The sequence below is a fragment of the Eleginops maclovinus genome, chromosome 20 (assembly GCF_036324505.1).
Source record: "Eleginops maclovinus isolate JMC-PN-2008 ecotype Puerto Natales chromosome 20, JC_Emac_rtc_rv5, whole genome shotgun sequence".
In the NCBI taxonomy this organism is placed as follows: Eukaryota; Metazoa; Chordata; class Actinopteri; order Perciformes; family Eleginopidae; genus Eleginops; species Eleginops maclovinus.
Genome location: NC_086368.1, coordinates 13,335,494 through 13,355,989, shown reverse-complemented (window position 1 = coordinate 13,355,989; position 20,496 = coordinate 13,335,494). Strand labels below are relative to the sequence as shown.

General features: G+C 38.8%; 4 protein-coding genes and 1 long non-coding RNA gene across 6 annotated transcripts; 2 read left to right on the top strand and 3 right to left on the bottom strand.

Annotated features, from left to right (window-relative positions):
- Window positions 1-387: 387 nt before the first annotated feature.
- Window positions 388-3,159, top strand: cnpy2 (canopy FGF signaling regulator 2). The gene is made up of 6 exons (XM_063910440.1): window positions 388-540; window positions 737-843; window positions 924-1,039; window positions 1,255-1,452; window positions 1,572-1,668; window positions 1,889-3,159. The coding sequence occupies exons 2-6, from the start codon at window positions 744-746 to the stop codon at window positions 1,930-1,932; spliced, it is 555 nt and encodes a 184-aa protein (XP_063766510.1). The 5' UTR covers window positions 388-540; window positions 737-743; the 3' UTR covers window positions 1,933-3,159.
- Window positions 1,795-8,835, bottom strand: LOC134882626 (titin-like). Of its 2 annotated transcripts, XM_063910436.1 has the most exons (3): window positions 8,768-8,835; window positions 8,577-8,680; window positions 1,795-8,253 (listed from the first exon to the last, which is right to left on the bottom strand). In XM_063910436.1, the coding sequence occupies exons 2-3, from the start codon at window positions 8,657-8,659 to the stop codon at window positions 3,912-3,914; spliced, it is 4,425 nt and encodes a 1,474-aa protein (XP_063766506.1). In that variant the 5' UTR covers window positions 8,660-8,680; window positions 8,768-8,835; the 3' UTR covers window positions 1,795-3,911. The 2 variants fall into 2 exon arrangements, with proteins under 2 accessions (XP_063766506.1, XP_063766507.1); XM_063910437.1 differs by lacking the exons at window positions 8,577-8,680; window positions 8,768-8,835 and having other exon boundaries at window positions 1,799-6,680; window positions 7,454-7,704.
- Window positions 7,641-17,706, top strand: LOC134882630 (uncharacterized). Its single transcript, XR_010168180.1, has 3 exons — window positions 7,641-8,278; window positions 12,123-12,287; window positions 16,754-17,706. It is a non-coding gene; the product is annotated as an uncharacterized LOC134882630 (long non-coding RNA).
- Window positions 9,935-12,357, bottom strand: LOC134882628 (EEF1A lysine methyltransferase 3-like). Its single transcript, XM_063910439.1, has 3 exons — window positions 12,121-12,357; window positions 11,908-12,019; window positions 9,935-11,105 (listed from the first exon to the last, which is right to left on the bottom strand). The coding sequence occupies exons 1-3, from the start codon at window positions 12,280-12,282 to the stop codon at window positions 10,708-10,710; spliced, it is 672 nt and encodes a 223-aa protein (XP_063766509.1). The 5' UTR covers window positions 12,283-12,357; the 3' UTR covers window positions 9,935-10,707.
- On the bottom strand, window positions 12,918-20,051 carry stx16 (syntaxin 16). The gene is made up of 9 exons (XM_063910438.1): window positions 19,586-20,051; window positions 16,989-17,000; window positions 16,762-16,869; window positions 16,435-16,575; window positions 15,987-16,149; window positions 15,758-15,846; window positions 15,280-15,423; window positions 14,929-15,009; window positions 12,918-14,619 (listed from the first exon to the last, which is right to left on the bottom strand). Exons 1-9 carry the CDS (start codon window positions 19,709-19,711, stop codon window positions 14,518-14,520), a joined length of 966 nt encoding a protein of 321 aa, XP_063766508.1. The 5' UTR covers window positions 19,712-20,051; the 3' UTR covers window positions 12,918-14,517.
- Between the last annotated feature and the right edge of the window lie 445 nt (window positions 20,052-20,496).

The following is a 20,496-nucleotide window of genomic DNA, read 5'->3' as shown; positions in this document are numbered from 1 at the left end:
TTTTCTAGCAGACATTAGTTTAGATACTGCTAATTGCCCGAAATTTGAACATTTAGATGTAACACCCAGTCTACTGAATGTAGAAAATATAGGTAAAGCCAAATATTTGGTTGCTCTTTTAAGACAAATACATATTAATACTTTAAAACTTAGAAAAGATATATCATTACTTTGAAAGCCAAATTAAAAATCAGTTTAGAAATATTGTACCAAATGGTTTAGTAGTCCCTTGATAAGTCATCATGCTGTATATTGACAACAAATAGGTGTGTTTGTCTTCAGTTGATTTCAGTCGATATCTTATAGTTTAGCCGCCATATAACATCCCTGAGTAGTGAAGGAGGTATCTGCTGTGCTAAAAGGTTGCCTTGGTAACAACACTAGTTGCCGTTGGCATCTTCCCGGCCACGTGACGGCGCTGTCTCAAGCGCGGCGCCCTCCTATCCAGCGACTCCGGTGCCTACGTCACCACATTCCACCGAATGCAATGTAACAACGTGTAAAGCGTGAAGGTGTCTCACAAAACACTACAAGAAACATGTAAGTTCAATGAAAACGTGAAAACATTTGTGTTATTGTGTCAGCTTCTTTCTCTGGTTAATGGTAGTTCGACTAAAAACATTATAGAGCTAGCGGTGGCTGCTCAAAGGCTTAGCTAACTTCTTACAGTGACTTCAGTGTTTCTTTTGCCTGGGTAATAAGACAGCCTGTTTGTTGTGGTGTGACCTGTGTTTAGATGCAAGATGAGGGAAGCAGCCATCCTGCTCACACCGTGTGTGTTTCTGTGTCTCTTCCTGAGCTTCAGCCAGGCAGCAAGACAGGGACAGGACATGAAATGTGGAGGTATGTGTCTATATTAAGCTCGCTCTCTGTTAAGGACAGAAACGTCCTAATGCCTGTCTCCTCTCCCCCCTGCCCCCCAGCGTGCCGGGCTCTGGTAGATGAGATGGAGTGGGCCATCTCGCAGGTAGATCCAAAGAAAATGATCCAAACGGGATCCTTCAGGATTAACCCAGACGGCAGCCAGTCCATCAGAGAGGTGAGGATGCAGCACAGCCAAGTAGTGACGTGTCCAACAACCCGTCAAACCCACTCTGCAGGATGCACCACTATAAAGTATCATAAAGATATCAGACCTGTCTCCAATTTTCTATATTAAAGCATGTTTTGTTTTTTCAAAGCAGGGTTTGAGGTTTTCATTTTACCCCAAACAGAGTTGCAATAATTGATAGTGTTTAATGATGATTCCACCAGGTTCCCCTGGCTCGTTCTGAGGGGAACCTACTTGAACTGATGGAGACTGTGTGTGAGAGGATGGAGGACTACGGTGAGCGCAGTGATTCTTCCACATACAGGAAGTCCTATATTAGGATAAAGTCTCGGACTGGTGAGGCAATGGACCTCTCAGAGGCTAAGCTGGATTCAAGAGTTACTGGCAGTTTAAAATTTGCAGTAAGTACAACATTTCACCCAACAAATATTTAAATGTTATATGCAACTTACAGCCTAAAATCGTGTGTTCTTTACTATGAATTGTGCAGCTTGTAAATTTTTTAAATGTATTTTTCCAGTGTGAAACAATTGTTGAGCAGCATGAAGATGAAGTCATTGAATTCTTCGCTCACGAGACGGATAATGTCAAAGACAAACTCTGCAGCAAGAGGACAGGTATGTTTCACCTTAATTGATTTCTTTTTTATTTTCTCAATGCTGATTTTTTTTACATATAATCCCTCTGGACCCCAAGCAATTTTTTTTTAAAAACTGTTTTTTTTTTTAACCTGATGGCATGCATGGGGGTTTACGGGTCTATTGCACATCACTCAGGTTGTTCTGCTGTAGTGGTTGTGTTTTATTTAATTATGTTCATATCCTGTTTGCATTGCAGACCTCTGTGATCACGCTCTGGAAATACCCCACGACGAACTTTGATATCATCTCACCATGGCAGCCATCGCTCTCTATCTGAAATGGAGAAGTCGGTTGCCGTTATGTTTTCAGTTGTCTCTAATCACCGGTTTACATTATTGGTAGTGGCAGAAGGTGTATGCAGTTCCTATGAAATATACTTAAAATTCCACCTGAAAATAAAAGTGTTATTCCTATGATCTCTGACAATTTAAGGACCATTTTGTCATGTTTTGCCTTGTATCTTTGGACTATCCTGTCTCCTATTTATATACTGTAAGTTATTTTACAATTTTGTATAGTCTGTGTTTCATATTAAAAAAAAAATGTAAAAATTGCCTCCACATGCTCTTCATCAGATAAAATTGAAACTGTGAAACTGCAAAAATGAAGTTATACTTCTGAGTGCATATAGCTACATGATTTCTTACAGGATGAACTGTTAAGCATTATAATTTAATTACACCCAGGTGGACATTTGGTCAAATGGTCCTTAAATCTATATTAATTGAAATTGATACATTTATGCCCACTCAACAATGAACTAGTCATTTTACAGTTCCAGTTTATTCTTTATTCATTGAATGTCAAGATCACGGGAATGACTTTTTATGTGCAATTTGAGGAGAATTAGTTTTACTATTGTCCAAATAACAAAATGTGCCTTTATAGCCGAACCAATTCATGTCAACACTCTTGAAATATTAATCCTATTTAGGCCCCTTGCTATAGAGTTCATATTTGTCTGACTCCAAAATATTGACTAGTAAAATGGCTGAAATGTATGGCCTAATGTTTACAGGGTTTATTTGTTTTACTTTCCCAACTTGCTGCCCTTCTGATCCAGAGCAGAACATATCTTTATACCAACACTAAAAGTATAAAATTAGTTTAGAATAGTTTATAGATTTAGGAGTTGCAAACCAGTTGCAACCACCTTTTAATCACAATATTTAAAGTGTTTTTGTTTTTTTTTTACTTTCGAGCACCAATAGTAAAGTTAATTGCTCTTGTCTAGTAAAACTCCAGTGTAACATCACCAGAGTGTGCTGTCGTCCACAATCTGGTAGTTGAGTCCAAATGATAAAGATCACAGTTGGAAAGTCTTCATGCTGTACTGTAGATGTAGAGTAAAAGTATATTTGGTATAATGTATTTTCAATGTTTGAAAAAATCTGAACATTCTGTATTGTGAACATCCTTCTGATATACTGATAACTTTTTATATATAAACTTTGTAAGATCTCTGCATCTGTTTTGTCTTTAATCAGCGTAAATATATTATACGTTTGTCCATTCGTCACAGGTTTACAGTTCATTCTTAACCTTGGACACCAGCAAATCACTCACCACAAGACAAGATTGACTTTTTACAGAATTGTGTTAATGCACTCTATTGTTTATATACTTATAATACAGAACAATGGCTGAAACATCACCACACCATTAAATCACTTCAAATCATTAAATATTATTTTACTTCCACTTTGATAATTTCTCACCTATATATCTAACTTAAAGATTAGAAGCATTTATTGTCATCATACATGTAAAATGAAATATACACGCGGTGGAGCAGGGATTTTCAAACTCTTCTTTTCCCCTTAGTCAAAGTTCGGAAAAAGACCCGCCCCGCCTTATGAAATCATGATAATCTTATTATGATTCCATAAACACTCAACAATTAAACCACTATATTCTAATTTTGGTGTTTGACATAACTTCAGATCAAACAGAAAAAATGTCTAGATTTTGAAATCAGATAAACAACAGTGAAACCTCCAGAACTACTGTACCACATACAATTAAGCTTTACTATGGGATCTGATCCGGTCTCACTAATGTCAAATTCCTACAATGCTATGACGATAGTAATTGCATCAATACTAGCTCAAACAGGTTTAGCCGAAAATAAAATATAAAGTAAATATCTGCTTAATTGCTTCAGGCACAATCAAATAATATTATTGGATAAATATCACAGACTTAAAGTTCCTTGTTTATCAAATTTCTTTTACAGGCTCACTTTCAACGATCGCTTCATCTGAAACCTCTGATGTCATTAAAACAACTTTTTCATTTTCTTCTGGCCCTGTTTGTGCCATTTCCACAGCCCTGCTTGTTATATACTCCTCCTCAACTGGGTACTTTTCCTTAGCTGCACCTTCTACTTCAACAGAGCTGCATTGCTCTTCCTCAGCCATCCGATCGTCCTCACCTGTCTTGCTTTCTGTCCCATCATCATTAGGCATTTCCTCGACCTCGTCTTCTTCTGCTTCAATGACGGTGTCCCCAGAGCCGTGGCTGCTGCAGGACAGTGTGTCTTCTTCAGCATATGCGCTTGGCTCTTCATGACATGGATCCTTCTTGATTTGTTCCTCCTCTTTGTCCTCACCACTTCCTGCTGTTAAGACATTGAAGCCATCAAAGACTTTCCTCTTTGATGATTTGATGCCCACTACTATGTCTGGTAAACCCAAGTCCTCCCCGCCATTCTCTGGATCCCACAACTCACTTACTTCCTCCTCCTCATTCTCAGAGTCAGGTGCTGTGTGTTTCCTTATACGATTTACCGCATCCCACAGAGACATTGGATACTCAGGTTCTTCTTTGAGTGTTAAGTCAGGGTCATAACTTACACTGTCTTCTTGCGGAAGAAGAGTTGAAGAGCTGGAAAGAAGGAGTAAGGGTGAGTCAGTGCAAGATGAAGATGAGAACTCAATTGGTTCTTCACAAGAGTCCTGATGAAGAGTAGGATGGACCATTTCTTGAATGCCAGCAGCGGTACCAGCATCAGGATTGAGAGCGGAGGGACAGACTGAATCCATTTCCAAAAGAGAATCAAACTCTATGTCTGTCTTGTTCGATATGTTTGGTGTAGGACAATGCTCTGGTGGTGATAGCACATCTGAAGCTGATTGAGACCCTTCACAGTCTGAGTCTGAAGGTGAGGGAGGAGAAGATTTAAAGGTTTCAGAGTGTGGTTGAATATCCTGCAAGATTTTGATCTCTATTTCAGATTGAGCATCATTTTCTGTGGATTGGGTCTGTTCCTGAACAGCTGGGTCCTCATCTGCTTCAATGTGTGATTGCTCCTCAGTCATGTCACTCTCTTGTATATAAGAATCCTTTTCTTGGCCATTATCAAATTGCTGCTGCAAAGCCTCTGTAAGTGTTTCACTGTCAGTATCATGTTCTTGAGATATTGACTGATCCAAACAACCTGTAGGTTCCTCATGGACTTCTTCTGGTGATAGCTGCTCTTCAGTCGAACACGTCTCTTTAACACAAACACCATCCTCTACTTCTAAACATTCAAGTCGTTCCTCCAAAATGTCGACCTCTTTGGCATTTTCTTTGGATGGCACAACTGCTTGTTCCATGATGTTGTCCGTAGGACTCTTATCTGCTTCTTTTGTTTGTTGTTCATCCGTGACATCGCTCTCTTGGACAGAAGTAGCATCATCTGTTTGGGCACTTTCAACTTGTTGTGACACTATCTCTTCTGTAATTTCTTTTACCACGTCCTCAAAGGTGTCACTGATCACATTGTTTATTTGCTGTGACGTTTTACCCTCTTCATCCCGTATCCCTACAGCGGACACTGCTTCAGCAATTTGATATATAAAATCAAGAGGAGAAGGGCTTGGGGAAAAGTCAGTCGATGCACTAGATAGAGGTGATGGGTCGTGAGGCAGAGAAGAGTTTTCAGAGCCAGGACTTCCTGCGGATTTGAGGGTAATCAACTCAGGATCAGGACTATCTTCCATTTCTGATTTTGAGATATGCAAAAGATGTGTAGGGTCAGAGGATGAGAGCATGAGAGGTAGATCAGGGCTTGGTGCCTCAAGGTCTGGGAAGGGTGAACACAAAGAAGAATTAGAGAGGTCGTTGGGTGGACTGAGAAACTGAGAGGAATGATGGGAAGAGGTATCCTGTTCTTCCTTCTCAGTTGTCACGGGTTTAAGGGCATTCTCTGTCATTTCAGTTGCAGATAAAGGTTTGATGTCACTTTCGAGCTGCGAGTCAATGTTGTTCGCTTGAGACGTATTAGACACCTGATCCTGAAGTCCTGCACAATCCCTACCATCTTCATTTTCCGCCAGATCATTGCCAACATCATTCTCTTGCAAACACGAGGCACCCACAGATTTGACAGCCTCCAACTCATTCTGTTCCTCTTTCCTTTGGTCATCTGGGATTCGTTCATCAATATTAAAAGGTTTAACCTCTGGGTCCTCCACACAAAAGCCAAGAAATGATGATGCTTCTTCAGGTTGCTGCATAGTAATACAGTCAAGAAAAGGGATTCCTAAGATCCTTTCAGCACGCTCCTCCAACGTCTCCTTTCCAGAAACTGATGATAAGGACCTGCAGAGGGAAGAGATTTGATTTTCTTCGCTGGGTGCCTTTTTCTCCATAGGATTAGAGTCTAGTTCGTTCCTGTACATGTCATTAATATGGAAAGGCTTCGGTTCCGTGTTGAGGTCATCCTTATCCATCTGACTGTTTGATTCAAAACATTCAGGAGGGATAGTTGATTGAAGTGGACTGTGCTGGTTGTGTAAATACAGAACATGTTCTTTCTTGGGAGTGGGAATCTGCTCCATTTGAACACAAACACAGGTTTTGTCGTTAAGCAGTGGATCATTACTGTCCTCAGATTGTGGGTCTGTCTTGATGTCAAGTGTCCTTACTTCAACCTCAGTTACATGGCCTTTACCAGACTCCCCTTGGTGTTCCACATCTGATTCTCCGTCTTCACTGTCTGCCTTAAAACATGTAGATGAACTCTCAGTTTCAGTCCTGCTTGAGATACTAGGCTCCCTCCACAAAGGATATTTTACTGACACAGGCTGCATTGACTGAGCAACTTGTCTCCCATAAGCAGAATCAGCACTATTTGTATGCGCCTCTGCTGGAAAAAGATCTGTCTTAGCTATCGTATCGTCAAACATCTCACTTTCTAAACAGGTTGGCGAGTCCCTCTTGACATATGTAGCATCAGAGGTATTTGACTGCTCTGTGAGTGTTGTCGCTCTGAAGTCTACCTCATCAGCAAGTTTGTGTTTTTGGTTAAAGTCACTATTGTCCCATAGACCTTTTGAAACACTTCTCAATTCTGTGTTTTCGTTGTTTGTTTGCAAGGTACAGAGTGGCAAAGAAGGGGTTTCTGTGGTGCCTGCTATTCTTGACACCAGGCAAAATATGGTCAACCCACCTGTCTTTTTGTTTAATCTAAACTTTCTTCCTTCAATGACTTTTGAGTATGACTCCTCGTTAATCTTTTTATTCTCAACTGCTTGTAACACTTGTGGCTGTTGCAGAGACAACATACCCTCATTTTGCATGTGTGTTTCCTGCACACTAAAAAGACTTCTCGTCTCCTTGTGTTTGTGCTTCAGTCCTTCAAGCTCTGAAAAGCTTTTTAGGATCCCAACTTGTTTTATAAACTGCTCTTTCTCACCTTTTCTGTGTGATTGCAAATCTACAGAGACATCCTGCTTTCTGAGTTTAGGCTGTGACAAGTAAGTTTGTCTCTTACCTTCCTGCTCCCAGCTCGTATCATACTGGTTCAACACAGGTGAACCTTTATGTGGGCTGTCATAGGGAGGAGGAGCAATGTAGCCAGGAGGTTGGCTGAACACCCTCTGTTGGTAGCCAATCTTTTCTTTCATGTCTAACATGTTGCCTTTGTCGCTGGCAGATGTCTGTAATGTATAATAGTTTGGAGCTTGTTGTCTGCCTCCTCTGTCCCATAGTCCTGATTCTCTGATGTTTGCAGATTGTCTGACTTGTTGCAGCGCTTCCAAACGAGGATCTGTCCCACTCCTGCTGTCCCTCCCAGGAGCCCTGTTGCTCTCAGGCAGCCCCTGAGAGGCGCCTCTCAACTCTGCCTCTATACGTCTCCTCCTTGGAAGTGAATGGCTGTATCGAGCTGCCCAAGCTTCCAGCTCCCGATAGCTGCTGTCGCTCCTCTTTGCAGAAACTTCCCTGTTGTAGCGGACAGGACCACAGGGCTCCCACCTTCTATGCCACCCTTCCCTCAGAAATCCTCTCTCATATTCCCTCGATGATCGTTGAGCTGCTGTCCACTCTCTGTCTCTGGCTTCCTGTGGCTGATGGTCTCCCTGGTCCTGGTGCTGCTGAGTGTGACGCTCAAGAATAAAAGGGAAGTGAGAAGATGTAGCAGCTATCAGATCTTGGTCGGTCCATTGAGTGTACTCCTGTGGAGCCCCTCCTGTTCTTGATCCTGGTACAGTCCAGTAGCTGGACTCCCTGTTCTGTTCCTGCTGATCACCGTGGTACAGTGGATAATGGGGAACCTGATGTCTGTCGTGGGGACTGTGGGTGAAATGATGAAAAATGTGTAAGTAAATGCTCCAGAAATGTCCTTTTTCAACATCACATTGAATTTATTGGTATGTGTTTTAGAAAATCATCACGAATGGCTCTTTTTAATATTACCTTACATCTTAATATGGTCAAATGCTGATACCCCAAAACTTAAAACAGTGTGTTGATTAAAATGATTCAGTATAGATAGATATTCAGGTAATGTATCGTCCGTTTTTGTCTTAGTCAAGTAAAGTACAAATGTGTTATATGTTAAACTTTATCATATCACAATAACAATAATTTAAAAAGTAGCAGAGCACTACACTCACCTATGTGAACAATTTCTCCCAGAAACGGTTCCAAATTTGGAGTATAAAGGCGACTGTGTCTGATTCTCTGGCCAGAACTCCATCTTTTGGTCTGATGCACAGATCTGAATCATGGTAGACAAAGGATTATTTATTTAACCTTACCTGCAATTCAAATATTGTTACAGAAATGGAGAGATGGATACACGTACCTTTTAATTCAAGCTTTCATATAAATGTCCTTGCTGCTCATGAGGTGATAAGAGGTCCAATGAAGTCCACAAACAGGACAACTTGTTTTAAAACGACGGTGGTTTTAGGTCCCCCTCCCACCACACACACACACACACACACACACACACACACACACACACACACACACACACACACACACACACACACACACACACACGCACACACACACACACACACACACACACACACACACACACACACAATCCCTTGTCACTGTAGCACATCCTCCTGGAATTTCTTTATTAGGTTTTTAAATGCCCAACTTTAGCTGCATAATTTCTCATTTTTTATAATTTAAAATATTTCTACCACATGCATAAAGCAAATTAATGGATTTAGGGCAAGAAGAAACAGTCAACAATGTACTTTTTATTTTTGTAATTGGCAGGGTTTCCTGTTGGCTCAAATGTCACTCACGTCAACATCACCACTCTTCCAATGCACGGTTGTGATAACTTTCCCCAAATAAACATGAATGAAAACAAAATCAGTGATCTGCACTTTTGCATGGCACTCGCGTGGGAGGCGTGATGGCGAGCAGACTGTCCATGGAGATAGAGATCTGTTGTTTGGTCGGCTGAATTGTAGCGGAGGGAGAGACAGGCTGTCTCCCTTTCTTTGAAACTCTGCAGCGTAACAAACAGGCTTTCCTTCTGTGAACAGAAAGTCTGTACATCAGCAGAGAGCAGGAGAGAGGGGATGAAGTGCGTACAGACAGCAGGCTGCAGGGAGGGCAATCTGTTGATGTTGACAGAATAGTAGGGGATGAACTTTGTTTCAGGTTTTAAGTTTGAGAATGTTATTTTTTATACATTAAACCCAGCTTTCTAATTAAAGAGTGAGCTGACGTAAACCTGCAGCAGTAATCACAACAGTATGATATTTACTTTACTAAAGCAAAAGTTTTGCATCTTTCTGAACCACAAAACTATAATCAAATGTTTGGTGAGGATGGGTATTGCTTTTTTTATTTAAAGCCCCTGAAATGTATTTTATTATAACACCAAATATGTATTACTATATGAGTAACAACAACAAAAATCAATGAGTTTGTCTCATCAGGATTGTGTGTGTGGTTTGATCATATTTGATGGTAACTGGCTCAGCAACATAAGGACAAATAATCCAAGCATGACATTACATTTTAATTAAAAAAATGTAACCCCTCCTGCATGCAGTATGTGATGTTAGAACACCAAAGAAAGAAAGAAAGAAAGAAAAAAACAGACACTTTTTCTTCAAATAAACAAATACTTGATAACTTTGGTAGAAAAATGTAGTGTTCATGACCCGGTCACTAATAGTGAGCAGCTAATGGAAAACATTAGGTTTTCAGGGCCTTGAAAGGGACAGTTCACTGTCTCTGTTTGCATTTATCTGTAGAGCTATTTTAAATCAAGATAGTTTGTTTGCGAGATAGTATATGCTGCTGATATGTCTGCCTTCTCTCCATTTTAATGGAACTAGAGATCTCTTGGCTTGTAGTGCTAAAAGCACCAAAACAAAACATTTGAAAAACTCAAAAGCAATGTCTCTTTAATGACCCGGTTAATCAAGATAATTCACAGACTTTGTTGTGAGCATGTGTTATAATAAAATGCATTGTGCATGATAATGACAACATAAAGTTAAAAAGAAAAAGAGGTAAATTCACAGGAAAAACCCGTCATGTGATTATGAGCCTGAAGTTGAAAAACAATTCGCTACAGATTGTATATCCAGATAATTGTAACAAGTTGTAGTTGTACCAATTTGGTGCAGCTCATCCAAGATGATAGCTGTTCATTTTGTATAACACTTCTTTAACAGTTGTTTTGCAGTTTTTTATAAATAGATTGTTGCTTAAGGCACACATGGTGACATTACAGTAACAAAGTCTTGCAGGTGGTCCCTGCTGTCACTGGTCTTTCCTCAGAGATGCCCTGTAGATGTTAATGTTTTGTTTGTCATCTTGGTGCACAAGCTGCACGTTAAATCTACATGGGAGATATTCTTCATAGAAACCTGGAGTCTGATGTTCTTTTCGCATTTTAGATGAGAGATATGCCATGGCTCCATTCTTGCACAGATGAGTTAGTGTCTCCACTAACAGTAGAAAGGTCTCTGGGAGGTAAATAATATCTGCACAGAGCACAAGATCCCAGTCAGAAGAGAAGTTAATGTGGTCCTCACCCCAGGACAGAGGGAGGACATTGGGAAGGGATGTGGGCCAACCACTGTACGGCATGTTAGCAGAGACGTTGGCCTGAAGTTGTGGGAGAACCTTAGGAAGGTCTGTGAGGGTCACCACTGCACCTGGAAACATTCAGAATCATGTGAGTCCTATGTGTTGTCAATAGGCTTGTCACAATAACTACCTGTGTCAGACAATGTATATATATGTTTTAATAACTATGATTAATAATCTTATGCCACTGATATAATGATATGATTAATCTGAAAGGAAATATTGTGCCAGAGATTGCTAAAAAATGGAAGTGATGTAAGTAAAAAGTAAATCAGTTATTAATGTAAGATGTATAGCTAACACTAAGGAGATTTTGTTAAATCTGAGTAAGTAAAAAAAAAAGTAGAGAAAGAGAATTAAGATAAAAAGCACTTACATCAGCACAAAAAAGTAAGGAGAAGTAACTTATTATGCACGCAATATTGAGAGCAATGTTGGCAATGATATTCAAAATATAATAAATATTTGACATTATATTGAAGAAGCAATATTGCACATGATATGGATTAATTATTATCATGGTGTAGACATATTATTATTATTCTCATCGTCAAATGTTTCAATGTTTTGATTTACAGAAATATGCACCAAATAAAATAAACATTCAGGTTCTGTTGATGCATACAAATTCTCAGGATGTTTAACAATGCTGGTTAAGTGACAGCAACACCTGCTGTGGCAGCTGCAGCAGTCAGCAGCGCCTCTGGTGGAAAACTGAGGCTTGTGAGTGAGCCAAATTAAGAGACTTTCCAATGGACAAGCTAAAATAGCTTGAAGACAACCCGCCAAGAAATGTTCAGGAGCTTCAAATGCATTCATAATCTTTATTAAAAAAAACTAATTAAATAGAAATGAAAGGGAACAACAAACCGAGGCGTGCTGCCAGGATCCCCACCACCCCGGTCCCTGCTCCCAGCTCTATGACGCGCTTTCCTCTCAACTCCACAAACTGCTCCTCCAAGTAACCACACAGGTGTAACGCCTGTATATGCACACAAACATACACCCAAAATAGTTATATAATGCTTAACCTGATAGCAGGTATTGTTTTATAACGAAATTAAACAAGCTGGCTTTTCTTACAGATTCCCAGACCCGGGAAGCCACGCCGAGGCTTGCCCCGAACACCTGTCTGATCTTCAGCTGCTGGCCAGCCAACGTGTACACGGTGTCTTGAGAAAATGTCTCCGCAAACAGACAGTCTTCAACAGGAAACGGGTCGTCTTCTTCTCCTGCACAATTCATAGTTGGTACATACTGTCGGTTCACTTGGTATAAAGTCTGCTACTCAGTATTATCGGTATATGCCATTTACGAGGCTTTTAATTTGAAATTTGACACAAACATACTTAGCTTCCGGGTTAGAGGACGTGTGAAAAAATACATTCTTAAACACTTTGCACCACACAAATGAACAGTGCAGTCCTGAATAACCCCTCAAAAAGTATCAACATAACATACTTTGCTATGTTATATTTTAATATACTTACTTATACTTATGTAATACACTATTCTAGTATTATATAATAGTATGGTGTACTACTAAAACTACCACTAATGCATCAGATTATACTTTGTTGTACTGTGTCCTTGAGTGTCGTGAAGGCGCTCTTAAATAAAATGTGTTATCTTTAATATTCAGTTATACTGTTGCACTATACAATATAATGGTTTATTATTATACTATTTCATGGCACCTTATGCTTTATATTACCCTTCATTCTATATTTGCTATAAAACAGAAACAAGCAGCAAATCCCCACATCAAAAGCGATTTACTTGATTTATCAGTTATAGCAAAATAGTGTAGTCAATAGATCACCCCATTGTGTTAGTGATATATTTGCACCAAGACTGCAATTCATAAAACAAAACACATGTATGTTCCAGGTTTATTTAAAAAAAACCGTTGCATCTCCTCACCTGTTTTGTTTGGAAAACAAAATTTGAGTACCACTAAGACATAACCATTTTTCACACATAACTTTACATCAATAACAAAGATGATTTGACAGGTGTATAAAGTGTAGATTTGAGCACAGATATGTTAAATAAAGCTCTCCGTAATTTCAGCACTTCAGTCTTATAGAACACAAGGAAATTTAAAGAAATTCAAACACAGCCAACTAAAATGTAATGTGTCCGATCTGAAAAGAAAATCATATTCCTTCTACGTCTGCTTGTGTTGGTCTACATCACAGTTTTCTCAGTGGAGTGGACAATAACAACTGTTTTGTTTAGACTACAGATATATACAGTAATTCTGCCACAGACAGAACACCTCTGAACCTCTTAATTATTTTAAGTTATTAAAAAATAAATTATTACTTTCATCAGACTGACAACAGTAGTATTACATCCAGGACAAAACCACCCTTACACCCTCAGGCCTCAATATGTGCAAACTGCAAGCGTTTTAAAAAAGGTAGAACTTTAAGCAAGGACCTTTAAAACATAAACTACTAGGAGGGTACTCGGAGAGCACAGACCTCCGTCAAGGCCAAAAATCGCAATTGTAGACGAAGGACATAGTGTATGCGCTTTGTGATTTGGATATGCTCCAAAATGTAATGTTCCTTGGCCCATGCTACACCTTTCCACCAAGTTTCATGGAAATTGGGACAGTAGTTTTTTTCGTTATCCTGCTTAATAACAAATCAAACTGCAAACATAATCTTCTTCACTTCATCAAAAGTGCAGCAGATGTAATGATTTAAAAATTACAGAATGAATTGGAGCAAGCCGTCCCGTCTTACTATAATCTTAGTATTATTTTTAAATTGTTGAGTAAAGGGATAAAAAAAACACATGGTCCTTAAACCAAAAAAAACAAAAACCTACTAATTATATCTGCTATTGTCCTACTGTACTACAAAATATTTTCTTTGATTCTTTCAAGGGAAAATACTAGGCGAGGACATAAATGTGATATCGGAATGAAAATGGATTTGCAGTGAAATGAAACTATCTCCATATTTCTGCTTCACAAACATTCTTACTTGTCACACTTTCCTCACAGAAACAAAAGGACTTTAGATGAAACTGGACAGAAACTATGCATTGTCACAACAAACTTCCCAAGTCGTGCTTTGAGTGCAAGCAGATAACACCCTGCTGTGGCATTTAAACATTGGTCTTAAAATACCAACATTTTTTTTTGTTTTGTTAAGACACATATGTCAACATAGTTAGGCTCAACAAACTTCTGTTCCAGAGTGTTGTTGATTTGGGTGCGAGACACTTGATAAAACAGCCAGGGCTTAGACAGAATTGATTGTGTCTTTCATTAAAATCAACCACAAATCATCTCCACACTTCCCAAAGTGCACCTGTAAAGGGGACGAAGAATTCTTCATGATGTTTCCTGCTGGGTATGAAAGGCAGTCAGCTTTGTTTTGAGCAGAACTGAGAGCAAGTCCAAGTCCACACAGATGCACAACAAACACCCACACAGAAAACAAAAGCCAGAGGAATGCATTATTAAAACTTTGTTCCAAAAAGTATAACAATTAGAACCATGACTATGACGAAGAGGATCAAAATGACCAGCATCTTTCTGTTTTTCTTCTGATACTGTTCCGCCTGCAAATGAAACGAAAACAAAAATGTCAAACACTGTGCTCGCTGTCTTTTAATCGAATGAATGAAAGGCAAATCATTCAGTGGCTTTCCATCATGCAGTGAACTGAGATCAAAACAGAGATGATTGTTTAAAAGGTTTAAATCATTATTCTGTCTTTAGCCTGCTTAAACTCGTCTTTTTGTTTTCCCCTGAAGTTGGAAAAATGATTAGCATCTGTACAAGTGTGACCTGAAATTTGAAAATAATGGTGACGCTCACCTAGGTAGAAAAGTGAAAATGTCTATCAGGACAGGAGCCTTTTGCTTTACCTTTTGTAACTGTTTCACTCCTTCTTCTGTTTTCACACAAGCCTGCTCCACATTGAAGTCAATTCTGTCAAGAACGGTGCCCTAGAGGGAGAATAATAGTTTTGTTAGCAGAGGGAAATCATTTTAGTTATTCACAAAGGTAATTTAGTATTTAGGGAAAGTAAGTGTAGCACTGACTTTAGTAGTTCAGTAATTATCCTTCAAGCTCTTTAGTTAAACATGTGAAATTTCAAAATGCTTTCATTTTGAAAGTCATTATGGCAACTCACTGACAACCTCATGCCACAATTAATATACAAGTCCATTTATTATTTCTATGTGTAACTGTGTCAGGACTTCTTAAAAAAATACCTGTTCCACCACCATTCCAGCCAAGTCCCGGAAAATCTCATTCAGATCTGAGATGGACTGCACTATCTGTCGGATCTCCCTCTCTCGTTCTTCCACCATAACCGTGTTCTGCTCCACCAGCATCAGCTGGTCATCAGTGAACCCCTGAATTGAAAGAAATAATACAAGTAGGTGATTTTTTTGTAACAAAATTAGACATGTAATCGCCCCCTAACACAACACAACCCTATTTGAACTTGTATCAAACTTGAAAAGGAAAGAAAAACAAGCATTAAGTAATTTTTGCTAAAAATGCAACATTTAAATTAAAATGACACGGTAGACCCACATTTATAACTCAATGTGCATTAAGACTTTTAATGGATGCTTGTTCTTCTTATCTTGTCTCTTTCATGACGTATCCATTTTTAATTGTTCTAATTGAAACTCTTAATTGGGTTTACTTGATTGAGTTAATACATGTCATTAGGGCAGTCACCTTGTCATATACAGCTAAATCTTCGTCCTCTTCCATAAGTGGTCCAGAGTCAAAAAAGTGCTTTGATCTCTCCTCACGATTCTTCATACCTAGAATATAAACCAATAATCAACCAAACGAACAACTTGAGGATAAAAACATGAGATATAATCTTGGATAAAGTTACAAATATGCGAGAGGCAGCATGAGAGTTCAGAAACACCAATCATAGCTTCAATGCAGTCCTTACGTTTTAAGTAGCCAGACTGTGTGTGCCTGAAATTGGTGGAGAGCTCCTGCAGGCTCTGTGCCAGCGACGACACCACGTTTCTCAACAACCTCTCCTCCTGCTCGGTACAGTGGCCACAACGAGACTGCAGCCCTGTCACAGCTCGCTGGCATCGGTGAAACATCTGCGATTAAAACAAAGTTAGTGAGTAAGCGGCAACTGGTTTCCTTTCAAAATCCTAACATGAAATCAACACCACATCATTTATTATGCTTAGATGAATTTGGGCTTAAGCTAAAAATGTGTACCAGGTCTGGATGAAAAAGGAAAACAGAAAATATTTAATTTCCAAACTAGTGTCCCTATTCTGTTTCATAGAATATATATTATCGAAACCCTAAAAACATTGGAAAGAAGCAATCTTAAGTCTAAAAAAAGCAATATCTCTATTTCTAGTACATTTCTGTACCTGTGTAATCTCCTGAGTAGTGATTTCTATGGCATGCTCTTCCTCACTACTGTCATCAAGTGTAGGTCGATTCATGTGCTTGTCATGAAGTAAAGCCAGATCCTTCATCTTCTGCCGAACCCGAGTGATTTCATACTGGATCTAGAAGGGAATACACAGCAGTTGAAAGCCATGTGACATAACTCATACAGAGGATTTAACTGGTTTTAATAATACAAGAACAGATGCATTTTGAGTATTTGGTCTTACAAAGAGGGATACTGTGTATTAATGGCTGACTTTAACAGATGCGTCTCTATGTTTCTGCTTAAATTTTAAGTGTTTCACCTCATCAATCCCCTCTGTCCATTTGGGAGGCAGCTTCTTTGTGACTCCGATGGCCGCTTCAGGATCCAGACTAATCCCTGACACCAGGGCCATACGATCGTCTGCCAACTTGAAAAAAACAAATTATAAATGATTCTATTAAAAGTGTTTTCTGAGATAAGTCAATATGATGATGCAGTAAAACAAATTGTGTAAACAATTCCTCCACAAAAGGGACACAACAGTACCTCATCAAGCTCCTAATGTGATTGGCCGATAGCAGATGGGTCCCATCCAATAGAAAACAAGGAAAAGGAGAGAGGGACAGAAGTAAGAGAAAGTGAGGCCCAGAAAAATCTGCAGTTATTACCAGAAAAGTGCTTTTGCATCCATTCTGCTATATAATGAATACATCTGAAGTGTAACATAATAATTGCTGTACAGCAGAGGAACATAATATCTGGCAGAACTGAGAATCATTTGTCCTGAGTTTACATGTTTATGTGCAAAAGTGTAAATCTAGAGAGAGCGCCACAATAGGCTACATCACATTTATCTGGTAAATATTTGCACATTATCCCACTTTAAATAAAGCATTAACAAAAAATGAGCAGGAATTAAATATGTCATAGAATATTAAAAAGACACTGTGTTTCTTTTAGATGAATATGTCCCTTGTGTCGTGTCTTGTTTGAACTGACAGTCTCTTCTGCCTTCTGGCAAAGTCAGTTATTTTAAAACAGCTTTAACAAGCTGAATGTTTGTTTTCTAACACTGTTTTAGTCATTGCCTTTTAGTCACTGCAAATATATTTCTGTCGCTGAAATAAATAACCTGATATCATAATTGCACTACTGTAAAAAGAAAAAAGGTTTAGAATGAATTGAATCACAATCTCAACACTAGCTCATGTATATTTAATCTGTGACGTTGATCTGACATAGCAGAGATATCTTAATCAACACAGTTTTACAACACCCATGGATGAACTCTGATACAGGGACAGTGGGACAAAATACAGACACTGGAAGACAAATACATTAGTAAGACACAAACATAATTTGTTACATGACACATATAGTGGTTGAGTTGGAACAGTGTAATGTGTGGGGGTCTAATTAAAGAGTGAGTGAATCTTTACACCAGAGGAGACAATCTGAATACAGATGTTTTTAAGTCCTGGACCTGTATGGACCTTTCACTATTTCTCACCACAGCTTTTAGAATAGTGTATTAATAAATTGTATAAAAAGTGCATCTGTCGAAAACAGCAGTTGCACCATCGAGCATGACATATTTTTATCTTAATGGCCTAACCTCTAGTAGGAGAAGTCTGCTTTACTTCAAAAGCAAATTTGGGGAAATGCATTCCAAACTGCATATTTGAATTTCCTTCCTGTTCACTGCTTCTGGATATACAACAGGGCTGGGTATTGGAAGTAGATACTTTTAGGATGTCAGCAGAATTAAACCAGTAACAAGTCATATCAAAAACGTTGATATTACTAATTGGAATTTGATATTTTTTGTACCCATATCAAACAAAGGGTTCTTTTTAAGGTTTTGCTCGCAGCCAATCACTGCAACAATTACTAGATTTATTGCAACATGTGATTAGCCCACTACTGCAGCAGATACAACTTACACAGTCTGTGGAGGTAAAGTCAAGCACAACCACAGTCATACTGAGTTTCCATTTACATGATGTACTGTATGTGAAAGAGCTCAAAAAGTAGGTATCAAATGAAGGGTATTTGGTTTTGTAAACCTTTACCCAGGCTTAGAGTACAAGCAGAAATAAATGTACTTCAGCAAGCAGTTAACTGGTTAAAATCTTTACAATTGGGTGTGAATGGTTGCACACACCCTGCACCTGCTCACTGTGCTGTGTTTTCAGTACCTGGCCTCCTCTACTGGAGACGTGAGTTGAACTCCAACGCAAACACAGGAGAGCTGTGAACTGCTCATGCTCAAGCTTAAAATATGTGTTAAATTTGCTGAGTCCCAACATCCCATTCCCCAATCGGTGTGGTATGTTAAGCAAAACTCCCCTTTTACGAAAAAGAGACAACAAACTATGGGAGAGAGGATGTGTCAGGACATCAGCTTATAGCATTATATGCATCCGTCTTACACAGTCACGTTCATGTTTTATAATGGATTTTTTAGCAATGAAAGTATAATATACTGTAAGACCTGCATATGTGAAACCTATGTTTGTCATGTGTAATCTTCTCCAAGATATCTGACACCGATACACACACAGACACAAAAACACATACACAGCAACAAGGGTATCTGGCCAGATGTGATCCATTCAAAATGTTCTGAAATAGCTTCAACAGAGTTCAATAAACCACCTCAATACATATTAGTATCAATATTTGAGTATTTCATATTTCAGGATATCTTAACAGCACTGTGACTATATGCAGTGGCCACAACAAACTTATTGCTAGAGGAGCATTTTATTTTGCATTTTATGTGGACATAAAAAAACATGCATTATTTTTTATAAAAATACACCCAATGTACTTTGCTAACGTATTTTATCTTTGAAAACAGCAAAAATGCCGACTAATATTTGGATAGGTTCTTACCCCCCAATGTTTACTTAAAGCAATGACCTATTATGAGCTGAAAACAATAAAATGCACTCCATCCTCCTCCATCACCTTACTGAGTCTCATGAAACAATCAGTCCTATGTGTGAAATACTACTATACTACTAACTACAACTATACTTCTAGTACTATATATATTGTATCTTGCTAACACAGCTCAGTGACTGGCTAAATGCACACAACACACAAAGTAAAATGTCAAAACGATGCAGACAACTCACCGCAGCATTGCTACGTGTACTCAGACGGGGGTCGTATGTACTCACTTGCTCAGCCAATATCTGCCGGTTTTGGATAGCATTGTTCCGCATTAACAAGAAGGCATCGGTCAGACGCCTAGTGGCCATGACTGCCTTATGTGATATCTAAATTTACAGTGAACAAAAAGCGTATCAGGCGATTACTTATCAAATTATGTCCACTGCCGCTGACCCGCAGCTAGCTTTAGCTTTAGCTTTGCTGCGATGGAAGAGGAGGAAAACTCGCGATACAGCGCCTATAGCGGGCAGCAAACGACCTTAGTAGTATTTATTTGTCAGGCATCTCTGAAACTTAACGATGAGTTAATCAGAAGAAACATAACCGAGGTTTTTCTCAATATTTTGGATTTAACGTTAGATTAGAAACGTTATTTCGCTTTTAGGCAGCTACGGAAGTAGGAAAACGTAAACACCTGCGTAAAGTGGTTCTTCTTCCACTTATTAAATGAGGCTGCCCCCTGTCAACGTTATCGCCACCTACTGCCTCTGGGAAAAACGACTAGTCTAGTTTTCATTTAAAAGTATTTTTGAATCAGAATCAGAAATCATTTATTAGTCCAACAATACTAATACTTGGAAGTATTACCACAACGGGGGACATTTTTTGTAGAAACAGTAGATACACTTAAAGATACAGTGTTAGAAATAAACCAAAAAGCCTACATTTACTCAAGTGCTTTACTTATGTACACGTTTGAGGTGTACTTTATTTGGGTATTACCATATCCTGCTTCTTTATCCTTATACTCTACTACTATTGAAATGGTACTTTAGACACTATTTTACAGGGATTCATATTGTTAATACAAAATATAATCAGCAAATGATTAATAATGTGTTATTATAAGAATGCATACCTATGCTAATTGCAC

What these genes read in the sequence shown, in the direction of transcription:
- cnpy2 (XM_063910440.1), top strand. Translation starts at nt 744, where the DNA reads ATGAGGGAAGCAGCCATCCTGCTCACACCGTGTGTGTTTCTGTGTCTC. An exon ending in ACAGGACATGAAATGTGGAG is followed by an intron (nt 844 to 923) that starts GTATGTGTCTAT and finishes CCTGCCCCCCAG; the next exon opens with CGTGCCGGGCTCTGGTAGAT. An exon ending in CTGGCAGTTTAAAATTTGCA is followed by an intron (nt 1,453 to 1,571) that starts GTAAGTACAACA and finishes GTATTTTTCCAG; the next exon opens with TGTGAAACAATTGTTGAGCA.
- LOC134882626 (XM_063910436.1), bottom strand. Translation starts at nt 8,659, where the DNA reads ATGGAGTTCTGGCCAGAGAATCAGACACAGTCGCCTTTATACTCCAAA. An exon ending in GGGAGAAATTGTTCACATAG is followed by an intron (nt 8,254 to 8,576) that starts GTGAGTGTAGTG and finishes TTTCACCCACAG; the next exon opens with TCCCCACGACAGACATCAGG.
- LOC134882628 (XM_063910439.1), bottom strand. Translation starts at nt 12,282, where the DNA reads ATGAATTGTGCAGGAGAAGAAGACGACCCGTTTCCTGTTGAAGACTGT. An exon ending in CTTCCCGGGTCTGGGAATCT is followed by an intron (nt 12,020 to 12,120) that starts GTAAGAAAAGCC and finishes GTGCATATACAG; the next exon opens with GCGTTACACCTGTGTGGTTA. An exon ending in GATCCTGGCAGCACGCCTCG is followed by an intron (nt 11,106 to 11,907) that starts GTTTGTTGTTCC and finishes GAATGTTTCCAG; the next exon opens with GTGCAGTGGTGACCCTCACA.
- stx16 (XM_063910438.1), bottom strand. Translation starts at nt 19,711, where the DNA reads ATGGCCACTAGGCGTCTGACCGATGCCTTCTTGTTAATGCGGAACAAT. An exon ending in GGACAGAGGGGATTGATGAG is followed by an intron (nt 16,576 to 16,761) that starts GTGAAACACTTA and finishes ATTCCCTTCTAG; the next exon opens with ATCCAGTATGAAATCACTCG. An exon ending in GAGTGAAACAGTTACAAAAG is followed by an intron (nt 14,620 to 14,928) that starts GTAAAGCAAAAG and finishes TTTCATTTGCAG; the next exon opens with GCGGAACAGTATCAGAAGAA.